At 39.5% G+C, this 17,685-nt stretch overlaps 1 protein-coding gene across 1 annotated transcript in view; it reads right to left on the bottom strand.

Annotated features, from left to right (window-relative positions):
• TANGO6 (transport and golgi organization 6 homolog) overlaps positions 1-17,685 on the bottom strand; it is a 174,859-nt gene that overhangs the window by 128,581 nt on the left and 28,593 nt on the right. The window contains exon 7 of the mRNA XM_058528125.1: positions 15,752-15,834. Coding sequence (XP_058384108.1) covers positions 15,752-15,834 — 83 coding nt within the window. The remainder of the gene's footprint in view (positions 1-15,751; positions 15,835-17,685) is intronic.

Here is a 17,685-nt window from a genome sequence, read left to right as displayed (position 1 = left end):
AAACAGATGGAGTTAAATCTCCATTATTTACTGGCTTGATTGGGCCAGAGCACCTCAAAATTTAACACGAACTCAATCAAGCACATTTCTCAGGGGTATATGTTGTTGTTGATAAATTCCTCCAATTTTTAAATTCTGTTCTTATACTGTTCTGTATTTTCTTACAAGGAACAAGTACTTTTATATTTAGAAAAAACTGTACAGCTATTTATAAAGATATGTTATTTATTTTTATATAAAGTTTCAGCAAATGTTTATTGAATGCCAATTGTGTGCTAGGCATACAGTGGTGAACAAATTATCTGCTTCAAAGAAGCTTACATTCTAGTGGGGGGACAGCAAATAAATAATAAATATATAATATCAGATAGTGACAAGTGCAATGATGAAAAACAAAACAAGTTAAAGGGATCAAGAGTGATGAGGAGAAGAGTATGTGGAAAGAGAGAGAAATTAAGAATAACCCATATCAATCCATCAACTAATAATTCCTTAAGTTCACAGATAGGAATAGGGAAATGGGATTTTGTTTTCAAAGTAGAAAGATTTGGAGATGAAGTCTCCTTTGGCTCAAGCTGATCAGTGAGTTTTCTCTACAATATTTCAAAGAACTTGAATGGCCTCTGCTTGACACATACAAGATTGTCACCTCCCTTCCAACATTAATAGTAAATTCCTCCTTGTACTGAGCCCAGATCTACCTCCCTTTAAACTTCCTTGATGTAAGTACATCTTTTTTCTAAAAGTTTTGGACTGGCCATCTAAAAACAATCATCAAAATCCAGTTTCTTTTATCCACCTTATGGGTTGCTCTGCATCCTAATGACCAGATTGTATTTTGTAGATGAAAGGCAGGCAGTGGTACTTATTAAACTGACCCAGTTCAAGTTCTACCTCTTCCATAGACCTGCTACATATTTGACTGTTCAACGGTTCATTCATTCATTCACTAATTCAAATATTCATTAAGCATCTAACCACCATTAATGACTCTTACTCCTCTAAATTCCAATAGCATTTTACAGCTTGTAAAATATAATCAGTCTTTGAATATATAGTTATCTCTCATCTCTTCAACTAGCCTGGAAGGCAAAAGTCAAGTTCCCTACTTTAGCACCTATCAGAGGAGATGATTAAGTTGTGTTACCTTGATTTGTGGTGAATACGCAGTTTAAACACAGTAGTATAAAACTTAAAGGAACCCACCGTTATCACTTTTATGAAGCAAACAATAAATATCATTTATTGCATGTCTACTCAAGAATGAACCAGGTTATTCAGCTAAACGTTTAACATACAATTAATCCTCACAAGAGTCCTGTGGGTTAAGCATTTTAATTCACATTCTAAAACTGTGGAAAACTGAGGCTCAGAGAGGCAACGTTAGTTGAGCAAAGGTACACTGCTAGTAAATGGCAAGGCCAGGATGAATCCAGATATGTCTGACATAAAATCCATGCACAATCCATAGAGACAGAACGCAGATTAGTAGTTGCCAGGGGCTGGGGGAGGGAGGAATGGGGACTGATTGCTTAATAGGTACAGGGTTTCCATTTGGAGTGATGAAAGAGTCCTGGAACAAGATAGTGGTGATGGTTGTGCAACACTGTGAATGGACTTAATGCCACTGAATTAAAATGGTTAAAATGGTAAATTTTATGTTATATACATTTTACCACAATTTTGAAAAAAACAAAGCATGTACCCCATGGCCTCCCAATACTCACCTCCCCTTGCGCATAATGATATTTTCATTGCTTTAATTCCTAACCTATACCAATTATACCAACTTTTTTTTTTTTTTTTTTGTGAGGAGATCAGCCCTGTGCTAACATCCGCCAATCCTCCTCTTTTTTTTTTTTTTTTTTTTGCTGAGGAAGACGGCCCTGGGCTAACATCTGTGCCCATCTTCCTCCACTTTATATGGGACGCCGCCACAGCATGGCTTGCTAAGCAGTGCGTCGGTGCGCGCCCGGGATCCGAACCAGCGAACTCCGGGCCGCCGCAGCGGAGCGCGCGCACTTAACCGCTTGCGCCACCGGGCCGGCCCCTAACCTATACCAACTTTATCCCAGCTGTCCCCCTCAGAATCAGTAGATCCCAGCTTCTCAGGTTGTTAATAACTCCATTCCTGCAACCTCTGCAAAGTAGGAGTTCCTGAGTGGCACCATGGACAGCAGCTTCTGTACCACTTCCTCTTCCTCCTACTGAGTCTTATATAGTCCCCTTCTACCAAGTCTTCCGGTAGATCTCCACGGCCATACCATAGCCAGCCCTTTTCAACAACAGCTCCCTCTTTCTAATCTCTTGCCTTGCACTGAACTTACATGCAGGTTAACAGTTTGGTCTGCACCTGACATCCAACATTACCCTCTACTTACATTCCCAAAGAGGAATCTGGTCACTTCTCCCTTAATGTGGACTCCCCAGACCACTGACTTGTATCTGGAGTTTAGTGACCAATTTGTAGTGACCCAAAGGAAAACGGGAGGCTAAACTGACTCAGGCAATGTTGAACTGCAATCTTTTGGTGCCAGCAATGACAATGATCAAATGCCCTAGAAAAAACAGTCCTTCTAATGAAGTCATACTAGATATGGAGGAAACTGTTGGAGCCAGTTCCAGTCTCCACACCAGGCTGGTAACAGTACTGACTGAAGAAGCAGTGAAGGCACACTAGGTAATATGTTTCCTGCCCCACTGAGGGGAGGGCCCTACTGCCCCGTCTCTAACATGTGAGTGTTGTAGAATTTCCTGGACTGTGCTTATGCATAGTCTCTTTCTGGTTGGGGTCTTCCCTGCTCACCTGGAGGCAAAGTGGGATGGGAACTCAAGTTCTGAAACACAATCCGATACTTAATATATTATTTCTACCTTTGTTAAAAATGTTCCATATCACTTGGAAGTCTCCTTTTTTCAGCAGTATAACTACTGGGTATGTTTCACTTGGATTGTTGTAAATACTTCTGCTGACAGTTGTGAGACTTAACACAAGTCAGTTGACTTCTCTGAGTTTCAGTTTCCTTACATGGAAAATAAAGAGGTTGTATTAATCAAGCTTTAAGCGTCTAATCTGTCATTCTCTGACTTGATTACAAGTTTGCTCATTTTCTTCTATACCTTTCTGGTACCTCAGCCACTAAGAAGTAGGACGAGTTGAAAAAAAGGAACCATCCCACTCCACCTCAAAAATTTTCAAACACTGAATCTTCAACTTGACCAAGATGTAACAAATTTCTAACCCTTCCCCACACACTTTCTGTTCTTCTACCAGCTCTGAAGTTAGTACTTTAAAGAAGAAATCCTGTTTAACTGAAAGGTTTTCTGGTTACTTGAGGTATCTGTACAACTGGGGATCACCACACAAAGTATCAAGAGATGAGAAAGCAGAAACAGGGAAGGGAGAGACAGATTCTCGGGTATCTTTTTAATTCTTTAGTGTGAAAAAGCCTGAGAGTAAGTAAAATGGTGCTTTGAAGAAAAGTTGAACTTCCATATATACCCATGGCTTTTCCAGTATAAATGTGTAGGACAGGGCTGAGGGGCAAAATAAGAGGCCACTATGGATCTATAAAAACCATAACAGCTCAGAACACATTAGACAAGGAAACAGACTGGTACCAACGAACCACTGGCAGCCTGGGGATTTCCTCCTTCCTGTCTGGGGATTTCCACATTCCTTTCTGAATGCATCTTGGCTGTTTATCACAGATCCAGCCATGAGAAGAGGAGTCTGCGGTTAAGCCTTACAACCCTTCATCTAAGCTAAGAGGACTGCTCTAACAAATGACAGAGGCGTGTTTCCGGGTACTCTTAACTATAGATCACAGACTACTGTAACTCTTTGTTTGCTTGACTGGGAGCTCCTTGAAGGCAGCAGCTGGCCTATAATCATTTCTGTATTTGTAAACCTAGCAGAGGGTCTGGCATTCAGTAGGTACTTGGTAAATTTTTTTGTGACTGATTAACTGAATCAAAGAATGAAAGAATACAGTAGACTGACTGTTGTTTATTTTCTCAAAAGCTCTATTTTTGTGGGGAGGTTACAATGCCCTGCATATTTTCATATTTTTAAAAAAGCTGTAGCTAAAAGCTATTCAATCAGTGCTAATTAACTCAACAGAATCACAGAACTTCAGCCATGGAAGGCAAAGCAGATTGAACAACAGAGGACTTGATTTTACTATAGTAGCTTGTTTAGTATCTATCTTCAAGGTCTGGAGGACTGAATTTCTCTGGAAAGATTGACTAGAAATTTAAATTAAAAAGGAAAGGAAAAACTTGGAGGAATCAAAATGGTCAAAAGCATTAAGAATAAACATGTGTGTCTGTTTCAAAGCAAAACAAAACAGAAAGCAGTCCTCACGTGCTCGGTTTCTCATTTCACAGACTTCATTACATTGTTAAGCACACTCATTAGAGCCTGCTGTAGACTAGATGGAAGAGCACTCAGAAGTCAGCAATCAGGAAACTTGGGTGTGACTGTCCCAAATCACATATTAAGTGAGTGAACATGGATAAGACATTTAAACCTCCCTAGGTCTCAGTCTCTTCATTTCTAATGTAGGCACCAAGCCTTTGGCATAAGGACCAGTTAAGATAATTCATGTTAAAATATTTGAAATTAAAATATACAGCCATGTGCAAATATTAAATTTATTCTTAAATATTTTATTCTTGTTGATGTTACTGTAAATGGAACAGTTTTCTTCATTTATGGCCTTATCTTTTAAGGGACATACATGTGGAGAAAGACAAGTATGATAAGCCTATTCAGAATCAAGCTGACGGAATCCTAACATTGAAATTCAGTACAGGCTGGAACTGGATTTTACCCCTGTTAAAGATTCAACTAGTCAAATGCTGCTTTCTAAAATATCACGGTGGGGCCGGCTCCGTGGCTTAGCGGTTGGGTGCGCGTGCTCCGCTACTGGCAGCCTGGGTTCGGATCCCGGGCGCGCACCGACGCACTGCTTCTCAGGCCATGCTGGGGCCGCGTCCCACATACAGCAACTAGAAGGGTGTGCAACTATGACATACAACTATCTACTGGGGCTTTGGGGAAAGAAAAAAAAAAGGAGGAGGATTGGCAATAGATGTTAGCTCAGAGCCGGTCTTCCTCAGCAAAAAGAGAAGGATTAGCACGGATGTTAGCTCAGGGCTGATCGTCCTCACAAAAAAAAAAAAAATATCACGGTGATCCTTTTGATAGTAGTGTTCCAGAACCTGTAAAGCACTTACTGAGTTTAATTAAGACTTGTGAGAAGCAGAAGAACAAGGCAAGTTACCTAATATAGTATTTTGCACTGTGCATGCTCTCAGAGCATACTGCATAAAAGAGTCTTTTTAAAAGAGTTTCCCTGAACCAAAGGGAACTAACAGTTTTTTGAGCACCTATTATGTGCTAAAGAATGCCACCTTATTCATCCCTGCAACTCAAGTGTCAAATAAGTTACCTAAAGTCACACAGAAAGTCAACCCTGGAGCCAGATCCAACCTAAGTCTGTTTGACGGAAAGAGCTAGGTACTTTTCACACTATATCACAGAATCTGAACTGCAGCATTTAAAAAATCTAACACTTGCATTTCCCATAACTTTGAAGGATACTTTTTTTAGTCCTTTGCATGTTAATCAAGGTCACAGTTCAATTAGAGATGGAAACATCCAGAAAGAATGATTGCCTTTAGGGAGGAGCCATAGATGGGAGGGAGATTAACTTTTCACTATAAAGCCTTTTGCACTTGTTAAATTTGTACCATGTGCAAATATTATCTTTTCTAAAAGAGTGAGAGAAAAAGAGAGAGAAGGAAAGATTGGTCCCCAGATCAGCTCTGCCACTCACTAGTATGATCTGGGACAAATCATTTCACAATCTTTTGGATTTGGTTTTCTTTAATGTAAAATGAGACATTAATTTGTCAAAACCCAAAGAACGTATCACAACAAGAGTGAACCCTAAGGTAAACTATGGACTTTGGGTGATATTGATATGACAATGTAGGTTCATAGACTGTAACAACCGTACCGCTCTGGTGTGGGATGTTGACAGTGGGAGAGGCTGTGCACGTGTGGGGATGCAAGATATATGGGAACTCTGTACTTTCCACTCACTTTTTCTGTGAACTTAAAACTGCTCTAGGGGCCAGCCCCGTGGCTTAGCAGTTAAGTGCGCGCGTTCCGCTGCGGGCAGCCTGGGTTCGGATCCCAGGTGCGCACCGACACACCGCTTCTCTGGCCATGCTGAGGCCGCGTCCCACATACAGCAACTAGAAGGATGTGCAGCTATGACACACAACTATCTACTGGGGCTTTGGGGGAAAAAATAAATAAATAAATAAAATTATTAAAAAAAAAAACTGCTCTAAAAAGTACGGTCTATTAAAAAAAGAGAGAGGTTATACTAAATTATTTCTAAAGTTCCTTCCAGCTTTAAGATTCTATTATTCTAATTTACTTTACAAAAATAATTAAAAATTCAGAAAGCTGAGCCAACTGGCCAATCTGACAGAGAAACTTTAATTAGAAATTCATTAAGATTAGATGGGGAAAAAAAGACTTGGATAATTAAAGTCAAGATTCCCTGAATCTGCAAACACAGAGATAAAATGGAAATGAGAATGAAGAAAATAAACTAATTAGGTACCTTCTAGCCTTTCCTACCCTAAAATTTCTTCTGCCTTTAGGGAGTCTCGGCAAGTATTGTGAGGAATACTAAAAGGAAACATCCTCCCTTGCTCCTCCCCCCTGCCCAGTATTAGATTCTGGCCAGTTCTCTTAAGAGCAAGAAAATGTCCAAATCAGAAAGAATTGGAATTCTCTTGCCCTGCCCTACCCAGAACTGATTTCTATGCAATCTAGGCCTCTCTTCACCTCTCTAGGCAAAGAGAACCCATTAATCTGTCTCATTCCAGGGAGGACAAAAGAATTAAGCATTCTAGGGAGTGAGCTCCAGATGGTCAGAGTCACAAGGAGATAGAATAGGAAGCCATTGGACTAAAAGTCATATGAGCTGCATATCCCATTTTTGGCTTAGGTAATTTTACCAGGTGTAAGGTACACACACAGAAATGACAAAAATTATTTATGCAGATAGACTATGCCAAGTTTTCAATTCAATTCAATTCAATAGCATCTATATACACATCTGTATTTCCACCTGGCCCACCAGAGCACACTGCTCCACTTGCTGCTGTACAGGAAGGATGCAAGTGTAAAAAGGCCTTCCCTTGCCATTGTTCCTGCAATAAATTTTTCATTCAGAGAACTGAGGGATTATTCCTTTAAATACTAAAATGTATTTATATGTTAACTCTTTCAGAAGGAAATATTTCTAAAATGGATTATAAACCTTCTTAAACAAAGTATACTGAACATACCAGCCCCAGCATATTTTGCTTTTCAAATTATGCCCTTTTTGGGTATTTTTTCTGTCTCCTTTCTTGCTCCTTTCTCTTGTTTGGGTATTTTTTCTGTCTCCTTTCTTGCTCCTTTCTCTTGTCAGTGTACCTTAGTCAGTCTAACTAACTTTATTTATTTATTTATTTATTTATTTATTTATTTATTTATTTATTTATTTTCCCCCCAAAGCCCCAGTAGATAGTTGTATGTCACAGTTGCACAGCCTTCCAGTTGCTGTATGTGGGACGCGGCCCCAGCATGGCCGGAGAAGCGGTGCGTCGGTGCACACCCGGGATCCAAACCTGGGTCACCAGTAGCGGAGTGTGCGCACTCAACCGCTAAGCCATGGGGCCGGCCCCGTCTAACTAACTTCTAATTTGTTACTTCTAATTCTGCTATGGTCTTAAAAATCAAATAATCAATCTTATCAGGGTTGTGTATAAACATGAAACTGGCTCTGAGGAACTAAGGGGTTCTGCAGTTAGATGTTGAGACGGCAGGCAGATGGGTGGCTGTCATAATGCAGGTGACATAGGACATTAAATTGGAAATGTCAAGTGAGGCACGAAAATAAAATAGCTTTAAAACTCTAAAGTAAGACACCAGACTAAGATGAGAACACAGAAAGATCAAAAGGAGAGGAGATGGATGAGGAGCATTTTAGGACAGAGCTGTTGGTGAGGGTGAGTCCCATCTCTCAAGCTACCAATGATAAAAAGACAACCCAATTTAAAAATGGGCAAAGGATCTTAATAGAAATTTCCCCAAGGAAGACATGCAAATGGCCAATAAGCACATGACAGGCTGTTCAACATCATAAGCCATTAGGAAAATGTAAATCAAAACCACAATGAGACACTACTTTACTCCCACAAGGAAGGCTACGAAAAAAAAAAAGGATAATAACAAGTTTTGGCCAGAATGTGGATAAACTGGAATTCTCATAGATCGCTGGTGGGAATGTAGGATGGTGCAGTCACTTTGAAAAATAGTCTGGCAGTACCTCAAAAGTTTAAACAAAGAACTACCATATGACCAGCAATTCCACTCCTAGGTATACACCCAAGAGAAATGAAAACGTACATACACAAAAAAACTTTTATGTGAATGTCCACAGCAACATTGTACACAATAGCCAAAATATGGAAACAACACAAATTTCCATCAACTGATAAACAGGTAAACAAGATATGGTACATATATCCATATAATGGAATATTATTTGGCACAAAAAAGAATGAAATATGGTGGTCCTCCCTTATTCATGGTTTCGCTTTCCGTGGTTTCAGTTACCTGTGGTCAACTGTGGTCTGAAAATATTAAACAGAAAAAAATCTCAGAAATTAACAATTCATAAGTTTTAAATTTTGAGCCCTTCTGAGTAGCATGATGAAATCTTGTGCTGTCCTGCTTCATCCGCCCGGGACATGAATCATCCCTTTGTCCAGTGTATCCACGTTTTATATGCTACCCGCACCATTAGTCACTTAGTAGCCCTCTTGGTTATCAGATGGAGTGTTGTGGCATCACAGTGCTTATGTTCAAGTAACTCTAATTTTACTTAATAATGGCCCCAAAGTGCAAGAGTGGTGATGCTGGCAATTTGGATATGCCAAAGAGAAGCCGTAAAGTGCTCCCTTTAAGTGAAAAGAACATAGTCTATATAGTCAGTACTATCCGCGGTTTCAGGCATGCACTGGGGGTTCTGGAACGTATCCTCTGTGGATAAGGGGGGACTACTCTACTGTTTCATGCTGCTGTATAGATGAACCTTAAAAACATCATGCTAAGTGAAAAGCCAGTTACAAAAGACCACATATTATATGACTCCATTTATATGAAATGTTCAGATAGGCAAATCTATAGAGACAGAAAGTAGATTAGCAGTTGCCTAGGGCTGGGGGGCAAAGAGGAGAATGGGGAGTGACAGCTAATGGGTATGGGGCCCTTTTAGGGGGATCAAAGACATTCTAAAATTAGATTGTGGTAACGGTTGCATAACAACATCCCTGTGCATATACTAAAAATATTGAATTGAACATTTCAAATGTATGAATTGTGTGGCATGTGAATTATATCTCAATAAATCTGTTAAAAAGAAAAGAAAAGAAGAGAGAAAACCAGAGCTGGAAATGCTCCCAAATGCCACTCTAAAATTACACACCCTCTTGTTACCCAGTGAGTTGTTGGATCAATTCAACGATCCCAGATGTTTTCCTTATTTCCTGCCTTTGAGCTGTACTCTATAATTTAGTATTAGCAGAAAGTTAATAAAGACAACACATCCTTTGTTGCTAAATTTTACACAATGTTTACCATTTTCCACCAACATACACATTTCCTCTGTTTTCCCCCTGCAGCTGAGCTGCCAAAACCTTGCAGAGAGAATAATTACCCTTCTGCATCCCTTCCTGCTTTCATGACAGTCCCAATCCTCATGCATAATCAAGTGTATACAGCAAACTAATGTTTTGCTTGCCTCTCCAAGAGGTTTTAAATTCACACTGTTCACCTAACTATAAGGGTTTTTTTCCCCCTTTTGGGGGGCAAGGATAGGAGAAATGGTAGGATTCACTATTTCTGGATCTCTATGTTTTTTTGGAGGCTAATTCACTTGCCAGAAAGTTGTTTTGCTTTCTTTTTCCTCTAAAAGCAATTTATTGACTTTCAAGGAATACTATGAGCGGCTTGTACCAAAGTTTAGTCATCATTAGTCCTCCCAGGGCCGGCCCCGTGGCTTAGCGGTTAAGTGCACACGCTTCGCTGCTGGCAGCCCGGGTTCGGATCCCGGGCGCGCACCGCTTCTCTGGCCATGCTGGGGCCGCGTCCCACATATAGCAACTGGAAGGATGTGCAGCTATGACATACAACTATCTACTGGGGCTTTGGGGGGAAAAAATAAATAAGTAAAATGTTTAAAAAAATAATAATAATAATAATTAGTCCTATCCCTGCTAGCACTTTGAAGTCTTTCTGACATTCACACCCAACCATTTAAAAGATTTTCATCATGGTATTTCTTAGATGGAACATGACTGAAGATAATCTTTCTAAAAGTTAGTTGGGGGCCGGCCCTGTGGCTTAGCAGTTAAGTGCGCGTGCTCCACTGCGGGCTGCCCGGGTTCCGATCCCGGGCGTGCACCAACGCTACTGCTTCTCTGGCCACGCTGAGGCCGTGTCCCACATACAGCAACTAGAAGGATGTGCAGCTATGACATGCAACTATCTACTGGGGCTTTGGGGAGGAAAATAAATAAATAAATATAATTAAAAAATAAATAAATAAATAAAAGTTAGTTGGGCCTTATTCTCTAATTCAGAACATTTGCTTTCTAGATTGCTCTATATAATTTCTTGTGTTCCTATAATCTGAAAAGTCCTTGCCTACCAATATGTAGAACAGGATATTAGAACTTTCTTTGCATAAGTTTCTAGACGAGGCATTAAAAAAATAAAACCAGCATTATATTCATTAATTCATCATGTCATGTTTTATCTATGAGCAATTTAATTCTTTTTTTTTTTTTTTGTGAGGAAGATCAGCCCTGAGCTAACATCCATGCTAATCCCCCTCTTTTTGCTGAGGAAGACCGGCTCTGAGCTAACATCTATTGCCAATCCTCCCCCCCTTTTTTTTTTCCCCAAAGCCCCGGTAGATAGTTGTATGCCATAGTCGCACATCCTTCTAGTTGTTGTATGTGGGATGCGGCCTCCGAATGGCCGGACAAGCGGTGCGTCGGTGCGCGCCCAGGATCCGAACCTGGGCCACCAGTAGCGGAACGCACGTACTTAACCGCTAAGCCACCCAGTTGGCCCTACCCTGTTTTTTTAACAGCAAAATTAAATAAAATGGTAGTAAACATCACACTTCAATAAAAAGTGAGTGTTATGGAGAATGAGTTTTGAATTTTTAAGCATGCATCTTATATCTACAAATTTATTAGTACCATACATAAGGCTTAAAATAAAACAAAAGCATCTGCCTTTTTATCTGAAAGAACATGATTTAAGACTTAGTCTACACCCTCATACATGGCTGGTGGGAATGTAAAATGGTGGAGCGACTTTGGTAAACAAACTGGCAATACCTTTTTGTGAGGAAGATCAGCCCTGAGCTAACATCCATGCCAATCTTCCACTTTTTTGCTGAGGAAGACTGGCCCCGGGCTAACATCTATGCCCATCTCCCTCCTTTATATGGGACGCCACCACAGCATGGCCTGACAAGTGGTGCATCAGTGTGCACCCGGGATCCGAATCCCGGGCCGCCAGCAGCGGAGCACGGCACTTAACTGCTATGCCACAGGGCCTGCCCCATGGCAACACCTTAAATGGTTAAACATAGAGTTACCCACGATCCAGCAATTCCACTCCTAGGTATATACCCAAGAGAAATGAAAACATATGTACACATAATAACTTGTACACAAATGTTCATAGCAGGATTATTCATAATAGCCAAAATGCGGAAACAATCCAAATATCCATCAAATGATATATGGATAAATAAAATATGGTATATACCTAAAATAGAATACTTTGTTGTTTGTATTGTTGAGTCCACTCCAATTCCCAGCAACTCTGTACAGCAGAGCAGAACCCTGCCCAGTCTTGTCTGCATCATTCTCTCACCTGCTCCACTGCTATTCATAGGGTTTTCATAGCCAATTTTTTCAGAAGTGGGTGGCCAGGTCCTTTTCCCTAGTCTGTCTATCTGGAACCTCCGCTAAAACCTGTCCACTATGGGTGACCCTGTTGGTATTTGAAATATCAGTGGCATAGCTCTCAGCATCAGAGCAACATGCAGCCACCACAGTATGACAACCAACAGACAGGTGTGTGGTTCCCTGAATGGGAAACGAACTCGGGTGACAGCAGTGAGAGTGCCAAATGTTAACCACTAGACCACCAGGGCTGACTAAGAGAATACTATTCAGCAATAAAAAGGAATGAAATACTGCTTCATGCTACAATAGATGAACCTTAAAAGCATCATGCTAAGTGAAAGAAGCCAGTCACAAAAGACCACATATTGTATGATCCCATTTACATGCAATATCCAGAATAGGCAAATCTATAGAGACAGAAAGTAGATTAGTGGTTGTCTAGGGCTAGGCGGTGGGGAGTGAGGGGAACGGTGGTGGAAGGATTTGCGAGTGGTGTGGGGTTTCTTTTGGAGCAATAAATGTCCTAAAATTAATTGTGATGATGGCTGCATAAATCTGCAAATATACTAAAAAGCCACTGATTTACACACTTTAAATGGGTGAATGTAGGGCCGGCCCCATGGCTTAGCGGTTAAGTGTGCGCGCTCTGCTGCTGGCGGCCCCGGTTCGGAACCCCAGGCGCGCACCGACGCACCGCTTCTCCGGCCATGCTGAGGCTGCGTCCCACATACAGCAACTAGAAGGATATACAACTATCTACTGGGGCTTTGGGGGAAAAATAAATAAATTAATTAAAAAAATTATAAAAAAAAAATAAATGGGTAAATGTATAGTATGTGAATTATATCTTATAAAGCTGTTAAAAAAAAACATTTACTCTACACCCAAATGTCCATCAACTGATGACAGATAAAAAAATATATACTATATTCACACAATGGAATATTAGTTAGCAATAAAAAGGGACAAAATATTGATATGTGCAACGACCTGGATGAACCTCAGAAACATGATGCTAAGAGAGAGAAGCTAGCCACAAAAGAACACACATTGCATGATTTCCTCATACGAAATGTCCACAAAAGGCAAATCCATAGAGAGAGGGAGCAGATTAGGGCTGGGGCTGGGGGTGGGGCTGGGGGTGGGAACTGGGAGTGACTGTAGATGGGCACAAGAGATGTTTTTGGGATGATGGAAATGTTCTAAAGCTATATTGTGGTGATAGTTTCACAACTCTGTAAATTTACTAAAAATCATTGAATCGTGTACTTAAAACATTATTTTATGGTCTGTAAAGTATACCTCAACAAACCTATTTTATAAAAACAGATTTACTCTAAAAAAATTTTAAAGAGGCAAATAACCCAATTTTTTAAATGGGCAAAATACAAGAACAGGCAATTTACAGAAGAGAAAATATGAATGAACCAAAAACACAAAAAGATGCTCAACATCACTAGTAATAAAGAATTAACTGCTAATTAAAACCACAATGCACCAAACAGATTGGCAAAAACTCCCTGGAAACAACTCAGATGTCGATCAATAGAAGAATAAACAAATAAATGATGATATAGTCATATAATAGTATAATATCTAGCAGTGAAAATGAATGATTATAGTTACATATATTACAATGCCATTTAAATAAAATTTAAAATCATGCATAACAACACTTAAGTAGCTTAAGTAATAATAAACACAAATTCAGGATAGTGGTTCCCTTAGGGTGGGGAGCAAGGGAAATGTGATCAGGGTTGGGTAGATGGAGAATTTCAACTGAACTGATAATGTTTAATTTCTTTAAGCTGAGTGATGGGTACATGAGTGTTTTGTTTTGTTTTTTAATTCTTTTTTTTTTTTTAATATTTATTTATTTATTTTCCCCCCAAAGCCCCAGTAGATAGTTGTATGTCATAGCTACACAACCCTCTAGTTGCTGTATGTGGGATGAGGCCTCAGCATGGCTGGATAAGCAGTGGGTCGGTGCACGCCCGGGATCCAAACCTGGGCCACCAGCAGCGGAGCGTACGCACTTAACCGCCAAGCCACGGGGCCGGTCCTAAATGATTCCCTGACCAGGAATCTGAGTGTTTTACTTTTCATATTTTTTTGTATGTTTGAACTATTTCCATAAACTAAAATTTAAAAATTCACTCTAAAATGTTTAATTTACTGCCATAGAAAAGAAATGAGAAATGTAGAATATAAAATTTTAATTATTGAGATACAACTCACATGCCATAAAATTCACTCTCTTAAAATGTACAATTCAGTGTTTTTTAGTATACTCATAAGTTTGTATAACCATCACCACTACCTAATTCCAGAATATTTTCCTTACCTCAGAAAGAAACCCCATACCATTAGCAGCTACTCCCCGTTCCCCAGTCCCAGGCCCCAGCAACCACTAATCTACTTTCTGTCTCTATTAATTTGCCTATTCTGAACATTTCATATAAATGGAATTATACAATGAGTGGTCTTTTGTGTCTGGATTCTTTTAAAATTAAAACATTATAATTTTTAAATGCTCATCCATTTTGTGGCATGTATCCATACTTCATTCCTTTTTATGTCTGAAAAATGTTCCATTACATGGATATATCACATTTGTTAATTCATTCATCAGTTGACAGACATATGGGTTGTTTCCACATTTTAGCTATTACGAATACTGCTGCTATGAACATTCATGTACAGGCTCTTTTTTTTTTTTGAGGAAGATTAGCCCTGAGCTAACATCTGTTGCCAATCCTCCTCTTTTTTATATGGGATGCTGCCACAGCGTGGCTTGATAAGTGGTGGGCAGGTCCTCGCCCCAGATCCGAACCTGCAAACCCCAGGCCACCGAAGCGGAGCATGTGAACTAACTGCTATGCCACCGGGCCAGCCCCATGTACAGGTTCTTGTATCAACATGTTTTCATTTCTCTTGGGTATACACTTAAGAGTGGAATTGTTGGGTCATATACTAACTCCATGTTTAACTTTTGAGGAACTGCCAAACTATTTTCCAAAGTGGTGCACCTTTTCACATGGAAATAATTTTGAAAGCTGTTTACCAGTGTAAATATTTTTAATAGTAAAATATTATTATAAATTTACTGAAATAAACTTTAAAGAAGTATACTTACCCCAACTCCATCTGGCCCTAAAACAATGGATTTCATTTTTGTCTAAAAATTTATATTTCACATATATTTATAAAATTGCAACCATAGAGAATATACAATTTATATTCTTTTTTTTATTTCATTTTCAGTATATATTTAGGTAGTCATTTGTGGGATTCATTTATTCAGACTTACTTCTTTGTGATGGTGATTACTATCAAAACTTACAAAGTAGATTCAATATTATCATACACTTTTAGGAAGCCTACAGTATTGCAAATGCCTCTGTTAGTTTCCTCAAAAGACACGCTTTCATCAGTGGCGTGTGCCAGTCAGAGAAAACAAACTGTTTAACATTCAGAGTAAATGATGAAATTGACAGAGTTTCAAAATGTATCAGTTTTTTCACTGACAGCTTATAGTTTCCAGTTTCCAAAGTGAAAGGATCTTTATGGTTTGGAATTTAAGATTAGTATTCCAATTCTGGAAGTACCAGTTGAAAAGACAAAATTATTTTAAAAGACTAAGTACAAATAATAGCTAAAAACATTAGTGACTTGAATTACCAACCTTAAATACATCCTCAATACATCTACTAAGTTCTTCTTCTGTCACCAAAATGGTCCCAGGCACCACGTCACTCTCTGGAATCTCTAGAGAAGAAAAAACAAAATTACCCACACTCAGCATCTCATTGAATAGAAGAAACTGGGTCTAAGAGAGAAAGTTTACTAGAAAGATAGTTCAGTAAGTAACAGCTAAAATTAGAAAATCAGCCTGGTTACCACTGCACAATATGGCACCATTTGAATACAATATTTCATGGAATCTACAATGCCATTGATTATAAACATGCATTGTTATTTTATGTATCACTAAGAAAGAAAAAAACTACTGCCCAGTAACCTATGAAACATTATCACTTAGAATTTTTTTTGTGTGTGTGAGGAAGATCAGCCCTGAACTAACATCCGTGCTAATCCTCCTCTTTTTGCTGAGGAAGACCGGCTCTGAGCTAACATCTATTGCCAATCCTCCACCTTTTTTTTTTTTTTCCCCCCAAAGCCCCAGTAGATAGTTGTATGTCATAGTTGCACACCCTTCTAGTTGCTGTATGTAGGACGCGGCCTCAGCATGGCTGGAGAAGCGGTGCGTCGGTGCGTGCCCAGGATCCAAACCCGGGCCGCCAGTGGCAGAGCACACACACTTAACCGCTAAGCCACGGGGCCGGCCCTATCACTTAGAATTTTAATTGTAAATTTACTGAATGAAAAATTGGGGATTAGAGTAAATGAAAATGGCAGTCAATAGTTGCATCCAGTAGTTGGTACATAGGAGTTCATTATACTATTCTCTGTAGCTGTGTTTGAAAATTTCTCTTTAAAAAGTTTTAAAATAGAGTTTTTTAAAAAAAGTATTAAAAGAGCTCTTTTAGATTTATTTAGACATACAGTTTTATTATATATCATTCTTTATATAAGCTAAATAGTTGGGATAAACAGGATAAGAAATTCTTAAAACTTCACATTAAGTGTTCAACTCTTTTAAAACATTTCAACACCATTACTGATATCCACATTTTGCCATAATATATTGTCCTTTGTGCCACCAAGAGCACAGGTGATGTGACATTTCTTGAGTCCTCTGTTCTACTGTCTTCATGATTTTCTTCTAAGTCACTGACATCCATTCTATAAGTTTGTTTTCCTTTTTTTTTGCTGAGAAAGATTCGCTCTGAGCTAACATCTGTTGCCAATCTTCCTCTCTTTTTTTTTTCCCCTCCCCAAAGCCCCAGTACATAGTTGTATATTCTAGTTCTTCTATGTGAGCTGCTACCACAGCATGGCTACTGACAAGACGAGTGGTGTGGTTCTGCACCCGGAAACCAAACTCAAGCCGCCAAAGCAGAGCGTGCTGAACTTTATAACCCCTAGGCAATCAGGGCTGGCTCCCTTCTACAAGTTTTAATATTCATTTGCAGACACAGACAACGCCATGATTGCTACCTGGCCAACAATGATTGTGAGGTGCATCTTGATAGCAGAGTTGTTAAAATGTGAAAAAGATTTCCAAAATAAAAGTTTTTTAATGTGAAAAAAATGTGCATCTTGGAATTGATAAAATACGGTAATTTATCATAATTGCCACATAGTCCTAAAAATGTGATACAATATGAAAAACAAAATAAGAAAGCTTATACTTCAGATTGTTTTTCCAGTGGCAATGATGGGGCTGTATAAGATCAGTCATATTCTTACCTAGTCCTTTTTGTTATCAATAGATTCTATATGCAAAACATGTAGCTGGTGTTACAAATGTAACCTAATACATGAAGAATGCCTGGTAAATAGATGTCCAAGGGCCGGCCCCGTGGCTTAGCGGTTAAGTGCACGTGCTCCGCGTGCTCCACTGCTGGCGGCCCGGGTTCGGATCCCAGGCGCGCACCGACGCACCACTTGTCTGGCCATGCTGAGGCCACGTCCCACATACAGCAACTGGAAGGA

The sequence above is a fragment of the Diceros bicornis genome, chromosome 32, assembly GCF_020826845.1.
Source record: "Diceros bicornis minor isolate mBicDic1 chromosome 32, mDicBic1.mat.cur, whole genome shotgun sequence".
In the NCBI taxonomy this organism is placed as follows: domain Eukaryota; kingdom Metazoa; phylum Chordata; class Mammalia; order Perissodactyla; family Rhinocerotidae; genus Diceros; species Diceros bicornis.
Note: the sequence above shows the minus strand (reverse complement) of the source record. Positions and strands in the feature narration are given on the sequence as shown.